Source organism: Pelobates fuscus, chromosome 13, assembly GCF_036172605.1.
Source record: "Pelobates fuscus isolate aPelFus1 chromosome 13, aPelFus1.pri, whole genome shotgun sequence".
NCBI lineage: Eukaryota > Metazoa > Chordata > Amphibia > Anura > Pelobatidae > Pelobates > Pelobates fuscus.
In genome coordinates this window covers 19,910,402-19,924,234 of record NC_086329.1, presented here as the reverse complement: position 1 = coordinate 19,924,234, position 13,833 = coordinate 19,910,402, and the positions used below count along the sequence as shown (strand labels likewise).

Here is a 13,833-nt window from a genome sequence, read left to right as displayed (position 1 = left end):
CATAAAAGCAAACAAGTCATTTGTGTGTGGAGAAAGAAAAATGAATTTCAGGAAATGGAGGTCATTCTGTCCGATCGGCAGCAAAGGCAATGATCAAAGATGAAGAAGAGTGAGGTCAAAGAAGAAAAGGAAATGTGGGTGTCATAAGGATATTGGGGAATCCAAAGGAAGTTATTACATCACTAAGTAAATTAGTGTAAAGTGAAAGAGGACAAAACCTGGGAAATACCCTGAATGAAAGAAGTAGGGGGGGAAGGAGAAGCCAGTAGACCAGCTACTGAAAGAGCAATTGAAGAAGCTCGAGTAGAACCAGGAAGTTGAAGTCTACTAGTCTCCAACTTTTCAAACTGTTTTCTTTTCTTTTAATTCTATTGTAACTGCTCTTACCAAACTACCCGAAATACTCAGCCATGTTCTTATTGCAGCTGATGCCAGGAGAGTTGGATCCAGTGTTAATTTTGTTGACTAACAATTTTAGTCAGATTTAAGTTGCCTAACATTTTGGAGATATAGTCAACTAAAACTAGACTAAAATTAAATCAATTCAGATGACTAACATATGACTAAAACTAAAAATGATTTTTAGTCAAAACACTATGACGGAAACTTAATTGAAATTTGCTGCCTGGTTGGATCAAAGATTGTTGAAAACCTACATAAGCAACATATGACTAGATGTGTGTTTTTTTTGTTTTTTTTAAATACATTAAAATATTTGGTAGTTAACTTGATATGTCATTAAGATCAACGGTATCTACCCCTTAATAATGTACTATTACTCCATTCAGTATCCCATGGTCAAAAAGTAGGTACCTGACTTCAATCCGGCACGAAGTTGGGCTTCCAGGTGTGCCATCAACACAGGAGAACAAACCCTGCAATATGCAGATACAAAATTTTCAGGCATGAAAAGTATTTTAAAATATAACAAACCTATTCAAAATAACTCATGACATTTTTTACATCATTCAATAGACCTATGAAACTGGTCTGTGAGTTCTGTTAAAATGGATTATACACATTTTTTTAGGTAAAGTAATTTTGGTATTTTTCGCATTTAGAGATTCTGTTTTTCAATTAACGGTCCTTTTTCCACTGTAAATAAAGTGGAGAGTGTAAATAAATCATGTGCTTATTTTAATAGAATCATTTGGAATTGCACAGTGAACCTGACATCCGTGGAGGTGTGGAGGACAATGTTCCCTTAATATAAGCCACACAATTTAAATTACTACAATGCTCCCGAAAAAAATAAAGAAATCACCAAATAAAACCATGTTTTATCTAATCTCAGCTCATTGGGCATCCCATAAAACACGTAAAGGACTCCCAAACAAGTAAACACTGTATATAAAAGGATTTCTTTCCAAAGAGTGCAGAGCCTTGTAATGTTTCCTCTAACAAGCTTTCTGCAGAATCCAAAGCCAACAATAATAGTGCACTATGTGAGCATCTATTAAGTGCTCAATGATCGTTTAATTGTGAGCTATCAGGGACATCACTTTTTCATTACATTTAAAAACATCTTGGAGATCATTCACCAATATTTTACAAAAATAAACACTTTTTCACAATTTAAAGAAAATATGCCACATACATAGGGATGAAATACTGAACAACAGGTAAAAATAAATATTAATATTCCAAAAGACCTGAACCAGGAACATCCATGCATACCTCGCATATACGAGGAGTTAATCCAACCGACGTCTGCGAAGAAAGAAAAAAGGATGAAGAATTAGTTGGAAGGTGGGATATGCTTCAGCTCATTGCAGTGATCTGGGTGCTGTGACTCTTTTGCACTTTGTGCTGCAATGTAAAACTTTGCAGTTACAGAGAACTGCAATGTTTACATTATAGCTCTAAGTCTGACCTCTGTGGCTGTCTAACAGACAGTCAGTGGGGGCGCTTCCGGAATCCAAACTGACTTTTGGTCTGTTATCTGACGCTGGACGTCCTCACGGACCTCCAGCATCAGATTTTCCCCATAGGAAAGCATTGAAGAATGCTTTCCTAAGGGGAGGTCTAATGCGCACGCCCATTGCCGCACATGTGCATTAGGGTTTCCCCACCACCTGACGTCGGAGGAGCGTGGGCAGAGCTTGACCCAGTGCCGATTGACATCGGCGCTGGATTCAGGTAAGTGACTGAAGGGGTTTTAACCCCTTTAGCGCCGCAGGAGTGTTTTTTTTTTTTTCTTCCTAGCACTATAGGATCTCTTTAACACACACACACAATATAAACATATATTATTACTTTTCTCTTCCTTCACTCTGAATGAATGTTAACAATGCAGGGAACTCGTATTGAGCTACTTGTCCACCCATGGCGACATGGGGAGCTAGCACCTGTTTTTTTAGTGACGTAACACTAGTTAGGCAAGCTAATATTTACCGCTGACTTTAAATTCTCACTACATTCTGAGCTCAGATTGGCTTTAAATTATTGTGTCAATTCTGTGTCTCTACCAATTCACATGTCCATGAACCAATACTTGTGAGAGGCCTATTGGAGATTACCGCCAGAACTATGTGTCGTATCATCTGGAATTGGCAAAGGTTCCACTGCCTCTCACTCAACTATGTATAATCTATTGATTAGAGCTGGACGGCAGGTGGAAGGAATCTGTAATACCATGGATAAACCCATTTAAACATAGTTAGGAATACTTACTGGAGTCCCCATCATAGTATATGTCTTCCCTGAACCAGTCTGTCCATAAGCAAAGAGGCATACATTATATCCTTTAATAGCTTCTGAAAGAACAGAGGTACCAAGATCTTGGAAAACCTGGGGGGGAAAAAAAAGAAAGAAAGAAAAAAAAAGTGTCAGCAAGCTATAGACAAAATAAATATAGGCTTACTTAACTTCTGATTGGTCCACATCATTAAAAAGTACAGGAACATGGTTGCTTAGGTGACATGGACACTTCAGAAATGTATGTGATGTTTCGCAAATGCTTTTTATATAAGAAAATGGCACTAAGTGGGCAGTGTCCAAATTTCTATGAGAAGAAGTTACGTCTGTTAACATTAGCCTCAACATGTCTATGAGAAAACAGGCTACGTGGCTGAATGGTGCATTTGGCTCACGCAACCTGTGAAGAGGATAAGTTTGACGGCGTCGAACAGGTAAATAACGTGACACTTACCCAGAGTGCTTTACAAAGATTCCCAAAATATATAATATGCATGTTTATAGTCCATATGATATTTCATTGCCACAGTGTTTGCTTCATTAGATATCAGATACAACATTCTCCTATAGGAATATAAAATGCTCCTAAAATGATGCATCCATTATCACTTAATCCTTAAACTCAGCGCTGCATACTTTTTCAAATCTTTCATCTCCGGATGGATCTCCCAGCTAACCACATATCTGCCTGTTCTTTTATGGTCTGATTCCTGCTGGTCCACTCACATCCTCAACGTTAATTAATCTCTCTGCCTGTACTTTTATCGGCCACATCCCGCTCTCATCCCAATCCAATGTGAAGATAGATTACATCCAACGCAGACTTCCAGAGGACTCGTGAAGCCTTTGAGCCATTTTGGATGTGTGCTGAATTTGCACTAATTTGTATGAGGATAATTAGGTTTTTAATTTAAGAAATAATGGATGTTGGGTGGCGAAATAGGCAAGACGTTGGCGACATGTACTTCTCCTTCTGTCAAACATCCTGCTGCTGCAGAACTGCTTACATCCTCATAGTTTTATTCAAGTATCATTCAGCTCTGTCTGTTTCGTTGTGGGTTCAGAGTTTGCCTTCCCATAACCGCTCCATCGTTTTTTGTTACCATATTCCTTGATGTCATGGAATATGTTACTAGAGAGCAGCAAATTAGGGAAGCCATTTATTTTCATGTATGGTGACTTAGCGGCTCTTTGTATGTATATCGTCTATTTACATACACAGTCATTTTGAAATCAATGACATGTAATTAGAAAAAAAAAATAACTTAATACCATTCTGAGTTGTATATAACAGTGCATCAAGAGAAACAAATACAAGAGTCTATGGTCTACACCATGGGTCGTCAACCTGGTCCCACAGGGTCCCCTGTGATTACATCACAGAGCTGGGAGGAATTGACTGCACGTCACTCCTCCCAGCTAACACACGGACCGCGCGGGAGGAAGCAGAGGGAGTCAGAGTGGTAACTCTGACTCCCATCAACCTGAGCCACCACTGGACCCCAAGGAAAGTCACCCTCCTGCACCTAAAAGGTAGGAAACAGGAGGGTGACTAAAATATTTTGTGTGTGTTTGTTTGTGTATGTGTCTTTGTATGTATGTGTCTGTATGTGTGTATGTATGTGTGTCTTATGTATGTGTGTCTGTCTGTATATATGTGTGTGTATGTATGTATGTGTGGCTTGTCTTTGTATGTGTTGTGTGTGTCTTGTGTCTGTCTGTATGTGTGTATGTGTCTTTGTATGTATGTCTTATGTGTCTGTATGCATGTATGTGTGCCTGTCTGTTTGAATGTATGTGTCGTGTGTGTGTGTGTGTGTGTGTGCCTGTTTGTGTGTGCCTGTCTGTTATAGTGGGCTATAGTAAGTAATAGTAAGTGGGATACCTAGCTCAGCCTTCCTACTGGGCATTGCTATAAGGAAGGTTACATTTTTTTTAGAGGGGCGGGGCCTGACCGCAGGACTGAGAGGAAGCAAATCTCTGCAGCTCCTGCTGAATAGCGCAAAAAAGCGAGGAAAAAAACCCCACAAAATCGGCACTACTAAGCTAATCAAAGGCCACCAGGTGACAGACGACACCGGGACACATACAGCGATATCAAACGAGTGACAAACGCCCCGGTACCGACTGGCCACACGGATGAGGCCTACCAGCATGGTGGGAGCGGGAGGAACGGCCGCCCTCCCTCCGCCAAGACCGGACAGAAAAGTGCCCCAGTACACCCGTTCTCTCCCCCCCCCCTATGGACCGGTGGGGGTCATCCCGATCCGCCCCTTTGCAAATCCCCAGCAGAGCGGGAAGAGAGGGACAGAGACAAGGAGGCACGGACCTGACACCTCTGCAACCCGCAAGATGGCTGATGTCCCTCACACTGAAGGCCCAGGAGATGCGGAGCTCGACACGGAACTCAGACTGAATGCAATTTTCGCTGCGTTTTGGAAGTAGTTAGAGGCGCGCATGAGACCCCAGGCTCCTGAAGACACCCCACAACAGGGCTTCCAAAGAGCTGACAAGCGGGGAGCAATGACACCCGACCCCAGATACAGATAGATTCAACCAGAAAGATGCATTAGTGGGCGGTAGGTAGGAAAAGGTTGACTACCACTGGTCTACACCAACTTCTTAGATTAAATAAAAAACAATATTTGCACAGACAATATTTAAATGCACAAACAAAATGTATTTTTTTGTTTTATAGTTTGTGTCTTACAAGTGTAAATGAATTGCTTCTATAGGTAAGTAGATGTATAGAGGTAAATGGATATATGTTACACCTTTGAAGTCTACATAGTTCTCTTAATCCAGAGATTCCACAATCTCAATATGTTGCAACCAGAATTAAACGTTAAGCGACTTGGATGTATATTTAAACAAAGTAACACACATACTTCTTCATAATCTAGCTGTCTGATAAAGTAGAAAGCGGCCCCTACGTATTTAACGTAACGGGATAAAGGATACTTGTTTCCATGCCATCAGCAACAGCGTGCCTCCCCCAGACTTGAAGTTAGATGTTAAGGACCCGACCTCTAATGTTACAGTAAGGTACTGGATACACAACATACCACAGGTTCTCTACATACCACATTACCAGCAACCGATACAGTTTACTTAAAAGTATTCTCTGTTGCCTTAAAGGGAAAGTAACACTTAAACAGGAAAGACAGGAGTAACCTGGATTTTGGTAACCTGGACACGGCACAAAGCTCTTGATAAAAACATTTATGACCTTCGTATTCTTATCCTTATTTTATACTTAAATGGATTATCTTTATCATTAAACACACGTTACATGGTGCTTTTTTAATGCTGTAATCAGCAGACAATAATGACTGATGTTGACTTGCACATGCTCAAACCATATTAAAGTTTACATTTTAACAAAGAGCAGTTAGAAGGGACCAAAAACATAAATCATTAAAAGTGCATTTTAAGGCAGACAAGATCTGAAATTAATGTATTCTTGTCTGTGATTCTTTTTGTCACATGTCCCGTTTTAAATTTCCATCAGTATTCTGATTGGCTACAGGTATCAAGACAGGAGCAAGAAAAACACATGTATTCTCAGCACTCACTATACCATAAGGGATTCATCAAGCAGTAAAATACATGACAGACAAAATCATCCCATCAAACAAAACTGAACAGTTTCATCACTAAGTTTCATATAAAATGCTGACTATTTACAGAACCCGAGGATAAAATAATATGAAAACATGTCTTGCAGAGCAGCCAAGCCCTGTAACCTCATCTCTGTGTATAAACAGGGAGGCTGAGTGGACTTTGGTAAATATTAGTATAGCAGGTAAGCCGTGACAATGAAGATGTATTGAAAGTTTCAGCGTCTCCAAGTAACGAGAAGGATAACTAAAAGCCGAGTTCTTCAAACCAACAATAACAGTTCAACAAGAATTCCAACAAAACAAACAGATAAGAATGTCATACATCAGTGAAGATTCTATGTGACAAAACTAGAAGGACACTAAAGGTCAAAAACGTGATCTGGAATGTCTCATTCAAGTGAATAAGAAACACTTACATGTGTAACATAAAGCCATAGGCAACCTCTAAATTACAGAACTAAAAAGAATGAAACCTGTTTACACAAGTGAAGAGAAATTGTCTCTTACTTCCATGAGAAGCAAGGTGTCCGATTTTTGAAGTGTGTGAGTTACCGCCTGGAGACCGACCGAGCGTTCCTTACTGAGAAATGGTTTGGGAATCCTTGCCTCTCTCCGGGAGTTAGACTCGGACACCGTCACATTTTTACTTCTCGTTCTTGAATTGTTTATAACATTTCATTAAACTTTATCTATATTTTTTAATTATGTATATAGGCTTTGTTTTTGATGTTCCCTTTTTATCTGGCTGAGCAGCCAATTTGGTTGGCAATATACTGCTATCTAACCAACTGATGCTGCAGTTTGACACACAGCAATCACAGAGGCAGGCACGTTAGGTTGAACAGCAGCTGGTCAGGTTAACTGTAGAGTCTGACAGGACATGGCTGCTCAGCCAGATGATAAAAGTGAAATTCTCTCTCAGAAAAAAAACACAAAAAAGCAAACTAAGGTCAATTATAAAATTGGCCAGTGGAGATTTACAAATAAAGTACTTGTAGAAAACACAATATTTCTCCAATTGATTTTTGACAACAGGACTTTAATGTTTCTCCTTCTAAAAATAATACATTATTTAGTCTTCATAATAATATTCACAGTTATGCACTTGTTTTGGTAACACACCCACTTACACAATAGTACTCCCAAGTATACTTTTGGCTGTATCCCCCCGGCTTCATCCAAACACACTACATTATTAACTTCGGGCAAGCCACAGTTTCAGATAAGCAAACAATGAGTACGAACAGCTGATCACCAGAATTAACCTCTACACTGGTGTCCCACAGGGGTTTATTTATCAGCAGTGTGTAACAAAACAATGTTTCACATTGTGACTTAAAAGAGCACTATAGCATTAGGAATACAAACCTGTATACCTAATGCTATGGATTCCTGTAGCAGGTTAGGTGTCTAGCCCTTCCTCTTTCAGACCTGCCTTCTTGGCTCAGAAAAATCAAAAGTCCAATGCTTCAACACACGGAAGTATTTGGAGGCTAATGCGCATGTGTGGCTTTAGGAGCAGCATTTCATTGAGAACCGTGTTTGACTTGGTTCCAACGCAGAAGTGCATCTAGTGGCTGCTTGGATAACAGCCTATAGAGGTGTATTTAACTCTGCAATAGAAACATTGCAGTTTCTAGAAAATTTAAAACTACAGGGGCGTTCCACCAGGACCACTTCATTGGGTGCGCCTTTAGTGTTCCATTAAATACAGCAGTGTGGATATCTACATTGAAGTTTTACTTTTAACTCTATGTTGGAACTGGATACCACCATCTTGGCATCTTGTCTGTGTGTATAGTGTGCTGTTGATGGGGAACTTCCAATAAATAGAGCAACTGCTCAGTGAGTTTTCGGATCAGCTAGTTTACCCCCTAGCATACTGCTGTTGTGATAGAGGCTGCATGTCTGAAAGTCACTAGGGTCATGGAGATTGGAAAATGTAAACCGTGCCATTACTGAGAAACTGCATTGTTTTTACCTGCCAGGCTGAATGGGAAGCATCTATTCCCAACACCCTTTGCCAACAATAGTGTCTGTACAGGGCCAGGAGCACAGCCAACATTGAGGCATGACTTACTAGAAAATACTAACACTATCTCATATCAGGTCTGAAAAGTAACGTCTAGCCGAGAGAGAGGAAGTTCAAAACAATGGAATATAAAAAAACAACTCTGCGAGTATTTCCCCTTGTGTTTGTTATTTGATTTTAAATAGAAAATGTATATATATATATCTCACGTTTATTTTAGACCGGAGATTTTGGTGGCAGTCCGTCAGATGACCTCATGTTGTTTACCTTTACAAACACAGACTTCTGGTCTAATTGTGACCTGGCTGATCAGTCACGAAGTGCTACCAAAGCTGCGTGATCATTTAATTGGCAATAGCAAACAAGCTAAGAGAATAAAAATCCTGGCCTTATAGGTTTACTCCAACTCAAAACCTCTGTGACGTAGCCAGCCCGTCCTACCCAACTTAAAAAATAAACAAACAAACAATGCAACTTACCTACATTCTAGCACAGAGGCCAAGTTCACTCTGAGATTCGACCCTCCTCAGCTGATGTTACTCCTCTCTCTCTACCTTTTGGGAGGTAGATCAGGGAGGATGGACAGCAGGGGGGGGGGGTGGGGGTGCCACCATTGGCCACCATAAGGGGCTAAGCTCTGTTTTCACAGCGTTCAAAAGCGAAACACAGTATATACAAACTACAGGCACTATAACCACTTTAAAGCAATGATGTGGTCAACCCTTAAAGAATACAGTTTAACGGGGGGGCAAGCATGGCTTAATATTGGTATGCAATCATTGCACTGTCTCTTTAGGCTTCAGTTATTTTGATGAGGTGCATTCCCTAACTATAAAAAAAACTATAAAAGAATACCAAATTTTAGACTAAACGATGCAAAAAAATTGCATAAACAGCCAAAGCTATGCAATTTAGCTCTTTCAGTAAAACATTTCTAAAATCTAATCAGCAGACAGAATGATGGGATGGGACAACAAAAAGACACAGTAACACAAAGGAAAATAATTTTTTCAAGCAGAACTAAAATCGTTCTGGGACACGGGTAAATAAGCTATAATTACTGCCGAATTGAAATGTTTGCCTAGGATTTACTGTGATACGCACAATCATACTCAGAAATGCTTGTGCAATGTATTGGGTCACAAACAAGCAGATTTTCTATGAAAGATAAAAAGGCAAGGAGGCAGTTTTGAAGATAAGATTGCTAGTGTTAGCTTTTAATTTGGTCAGCAGAGCAAGACTCTTTCAGGAAAGAAATGCCACAGGAACAAAAAATGACCTAAACTAGGGGCAGCAAAAGAATGACACATAGCTATGGTCAGCAGGGCTTTGTCGGCCTTTGGGCATAAGTTAACGAAAGTTTGTGTGTTACAGTAACAGACTCACCAAGAAACATGATGTAACGATAATATATTTTAACCATTCAAACACAATGAAAAATGTTCACAAAATGCTTTCAGCAAAACCTTTCATTAACATCTGCTAGCTAGACGTAAGGAATACACACAACCTATTTTTCAATCATTTGCTACTGATCTAAGTTGGTTCATATGTTTTACAGCTATTCATCCATTCATTATAATTCGACATGATCATGAAAATTCATTCTTAGTCTTATATCATCAAATCAGACCTAAATGTCACAAGGCTAAGTAGTAAATGGTGTTCCATCAAAACGATGGGTGGTCAAAAGGTGAAAAAAACTAAACAAAAAAACATATATCCCAAGATGTATCACAAACCTTAAATGACCACTCTAAGCACCCAGACCACTTCAGCTTAATGAAATGGTCTGGGTGCCTGGTCCAGCTAGGTTTTACCCTTTTTTTTTTATAAACATAGCAGTTTCAGAGAAACTGCTATGTTTATACTGAGGGTTAATCCAGCCTCCAGAGCCTCTAGTGGCTGTCTCATTGACAGCCACTAGAGGCGCTTGCGTGCTTCTCACTGTGAAAATCACAGTGAGAAGACGCCAGCGTCCATAGGAAAGCATTGTAAATGATTTCCTATGCGACCGGCTGAATGCACGCGCGCATTCAGCCGATGCCGTCGCGAGGAAGGAGGAGAGGAGGAGAAAAGCTCCCCGCCTGGCGCTGGAGAAAGGTAAGATTTTAACCCCTTCCTCTCTCCAGAGCCCAGTGGGAGGGGGTTCCTGAGGGTGGGGGCACCCTCAGGGCACTATAGTGCCAGGAAAACGAGTATGTTTTCCTGGCACTATAGTGGTCCTTTAACCCCTTAAGGACACATGACATGTGTGACATGTCATGATTCCCTTTTATTCCAGAAGTTTGGTCCTTAAGGGGTTAAACGAACATGCCCAATCTATAATTCAGAAAAAGAAAGAAAAAAAAAATACACCCACAGTGCTGGGCTGAGAGAATCTGGGGTAACAGCATCACAGTGTGAAAATTCAATATTCATAAGGAAACAAGAAAATGTCTCTATTGAAGTTCGTCTGCAGAGCAATAATTTCATTCTTTTGGCATCTGATTTGACAAATACAGGGCCTCATTGTGTGGCGCATATTAACACTGTAATAATGACAGGAAGTAGGCGTTTAGTGGACAATCACAGCATTATTTGGGGCAAGAACGATTAGGATGAAGCTCTGGTTCAGATATGCAGACATTAAATAATGTAAATGGGATATTTATTATTTATTTATTACTGGTATTTATAAAGCGCTAAACATATTCCGCAGCGCTGTACACTTGGGAAAAAGACAATCCAATAAGAACAGACCGATACAACAGGTAGAGGGCCCTGCCCGTGAGCTTACAATCTAAAGGTAAACTGTGGAGGCGAGACAAAAGGTAGCATAGGAATTTGCATGAGACGGCAGAGAGAGTTAATGGTATAACTGCAGCAGCTGATAGAATGTTAAAGGACCACTCTAGGCACCCAGACCACTTCAGCTTAATGAAGTGGTCTGGGTGCCAGGTCCTTCTAGGGTTAACTAATTTTTTTATAAACATAGCAGTTTCAGAGAAACTGCTATGTTTATCAATTAGTTAAGCCTTCCCCTATTTCCTCTAGTGGCTGTCTCACTGACAGCCGCTAGAGGCGCTTGCGTGATTCTCACTGTGAAAATCACAGTGAGAGCACGCAAGCGTCCATAGGAAAGCATTATGAATGCTTTCCTATGTGACCGGCTGAATGCGCGCGCAGCTCTTGCCGCGCGTGCGCATTCAGCCGACGGGGAGGAACGGAGGCGGAGAGGAGGAGGAGAGCTCCCCGCCCAGCGCTGGAAAAAGGTAAGTTTTTACCCCTTTCCCCTTTCCAGAGCCGGGCGGGAGGGGGTCCCTGAGGGTGGGGGCACCCTCAGGGCACTCTAGTGCCAGGAAAACGAGTATGTTTTCCTGGCACTAGAGTGGTCCTTTAAGGTAATAAGGAGGTGATTGGTTCTTGATAATGTAAATTTCATGTGCAAAAGACTTATGATCTTGGTGCCTTTTGCACCCTCCTAACAGAAGCACCAGCTAACAGAAGTTATTTGTGCGCTACAAAAATACTTAAAGGGACACTATAGACACCAAAACAGCGTTACCTTAATTAAGCAGTTTGTTTGTATAGGTCATGCTTCTACAGTCTCACTTCTCAATTCTCTGCCAATAAGGAATTTGGTCACTTTTGTTTCTGTTTCTGCAGCCCTAGCAACACCTTCCCTGGCTGTAATCAGATGTTAACTTGCTTTAGAAGTTTGTATCTCATGCTCTGTAAATTTAACTTTACACACAGGAAGTTCCTATAGGCGGTAGCAGGCTATTAATAGAACAGGAGATAATAAATTCTAAATTAAACAGACTGTGCTATACAGGAAGTGTACACATTAGATCTCTCTTTACAGGAAGTGTTTAGGAAGGCTGTGGAAGTCACATGCAGGGAGGTGTGACTAGGGCTGTGTAAGCAAAGTAATTTAACTCTAAAATGGCAGAGAATTGAGTAGTTAGACTGCAGGGGAATGATCTATACACCAAAACTGCTTAATTAAGCTAATGTTGTTTTGGTGCCAATAGTGTCTCTTTAAATTTAAAAACCAAATTCAAATTAGTTAGTTTACAACTAACTTACTGCTAGGAACTACTGTCTAAGAAAAGCAGAGAGGATAAACAGAATGTCTTCAAACAAATTCTACAAAAGCACATTTCTCAAAATATACCATCTTATAACTTTTACATTAATAAACAACAGAATAATCAATGTCAGTCAGCCATTGTAAAGGCCAGTTAGCTGCAGTCAGAAAATGTGCATTACTTCATGCAAAGAAACTGGAAAAAGGCAGAGGAGACCTACAAAATTAATAGGGGTCATTGAAGATTTTTGTTTTGAAGAAAGGCTAGAAAAAAAAACACACACCCTTTTTGAAAATGTGTTTTTAGTTTTAAGAATAGAGATAAGATAGCATTTTTACATATATATTCAGAACCAGTGTAAACAGTTAGCCGTTAGCCTGTTCACTAGCAGAAATATACAACAGGCAAGAGGTCATCCAATGCGTGGATAAAAGAGATTTCGCCTTAAGCAGAATACAAGGTTCTTTACAGTAAGAAAATAAAGATGTGAAATTCTCTGCCCGGTCAGGTTGTTGTATTAGATTCTAAAGATATAGTTTTTGTTTTTAAAGATCTGGATGTTTAGTTTTCTTTTTGTTTCAAAAAGAGAATATTCAAGGACATAATTAATATATATACACGTGAAGCGTTTGTTGATCGAAAAATAAATCTGCTTTATAAAGCCAGTATAGATTCAGGAAGAAATATCTTCCCTTATTGTGGCACAAATGGCAAGAGCTTCAAAAATATTTTCATGCAATGAATTTAATTACTAGTGTGACGGTCCCTTATCCGCTATGATATATACAAAGAAAGGGGAGATGGAAATTTTACAAAGGAGACAAAGCAGTAAATTCAACATTCATGGAATAAACCCAATACTTGTTCCTTGTTTTCATCCAGCCCATATCTTTGGAAGATGGGTTGATGGGAGATGGGCTGGATCGACTAAGCAACTTTTAGAATGAATGCGTTTTATTATTCATTGTGGATAAAGACATGACCAGGGTCATTTCAGTCTCCTCTGTCTGTTTAGTATGTGGCTTGGCAGCACATAGCATTAGAGACCAGAAGAATGGTTCTCCTTTCTCCGACGACGTGCAATGTAACAAATTTGAGTATTCGACTAAATGTTTAAATGCTTTTTATGCTACTGGTGCTCTTTGCAGCCATTCTCTGTTAGAAAGATTTATTTATTTATTTTTTTATTTAAAATGTAAATTAAAGAAACTGTAACACAGATTCCACCTCTGAGAGGATCTAGAGAAAGCCAAATATGAATTATAACACATACTAATTTCTCCTTTTATTGCACCATGGAGCCAACATCTCACAGGAAACAGGGGGAGACCATTAAAAAAAAAAATGTCATCGTGGTATTTCCCGGTCAATAACCATGGCCTGCAATCCAGCTGAATTGCTAGTAAAG

General features: G+C 39.9%; 1 protein-coding gene across 1 annotated transcript in view; it reads right to left on the bottom strand.

The window, feature by feature from the left end:
* The window catches only part of STARD9 (StAR related lipid transfer domain containing 9), a 151,461-nt gene that overhangs the window by 62,331 nt on the left and 75,297 nt on the right, over positions 1-13,833 (bottom strand). Inside the window, exons 5-7 of the mRNA XM_063439247.1 lie at positions 2,674-2,790; positions 1,678-1,710; positions 814-875 (exon numbers count right to left, since the gene is read on the bottom strand). Of these exons, the coding sequence (XP_063295317.1) occupies positions 814-875; positions 1,678-1,710; positions 2,674-2,790 (212 nt within the window). The remainder of the gene's footprint in view (positions 1-813; positions 876-1,677; positions 1,711-2,673; positions 2,791-13,833) is intronic.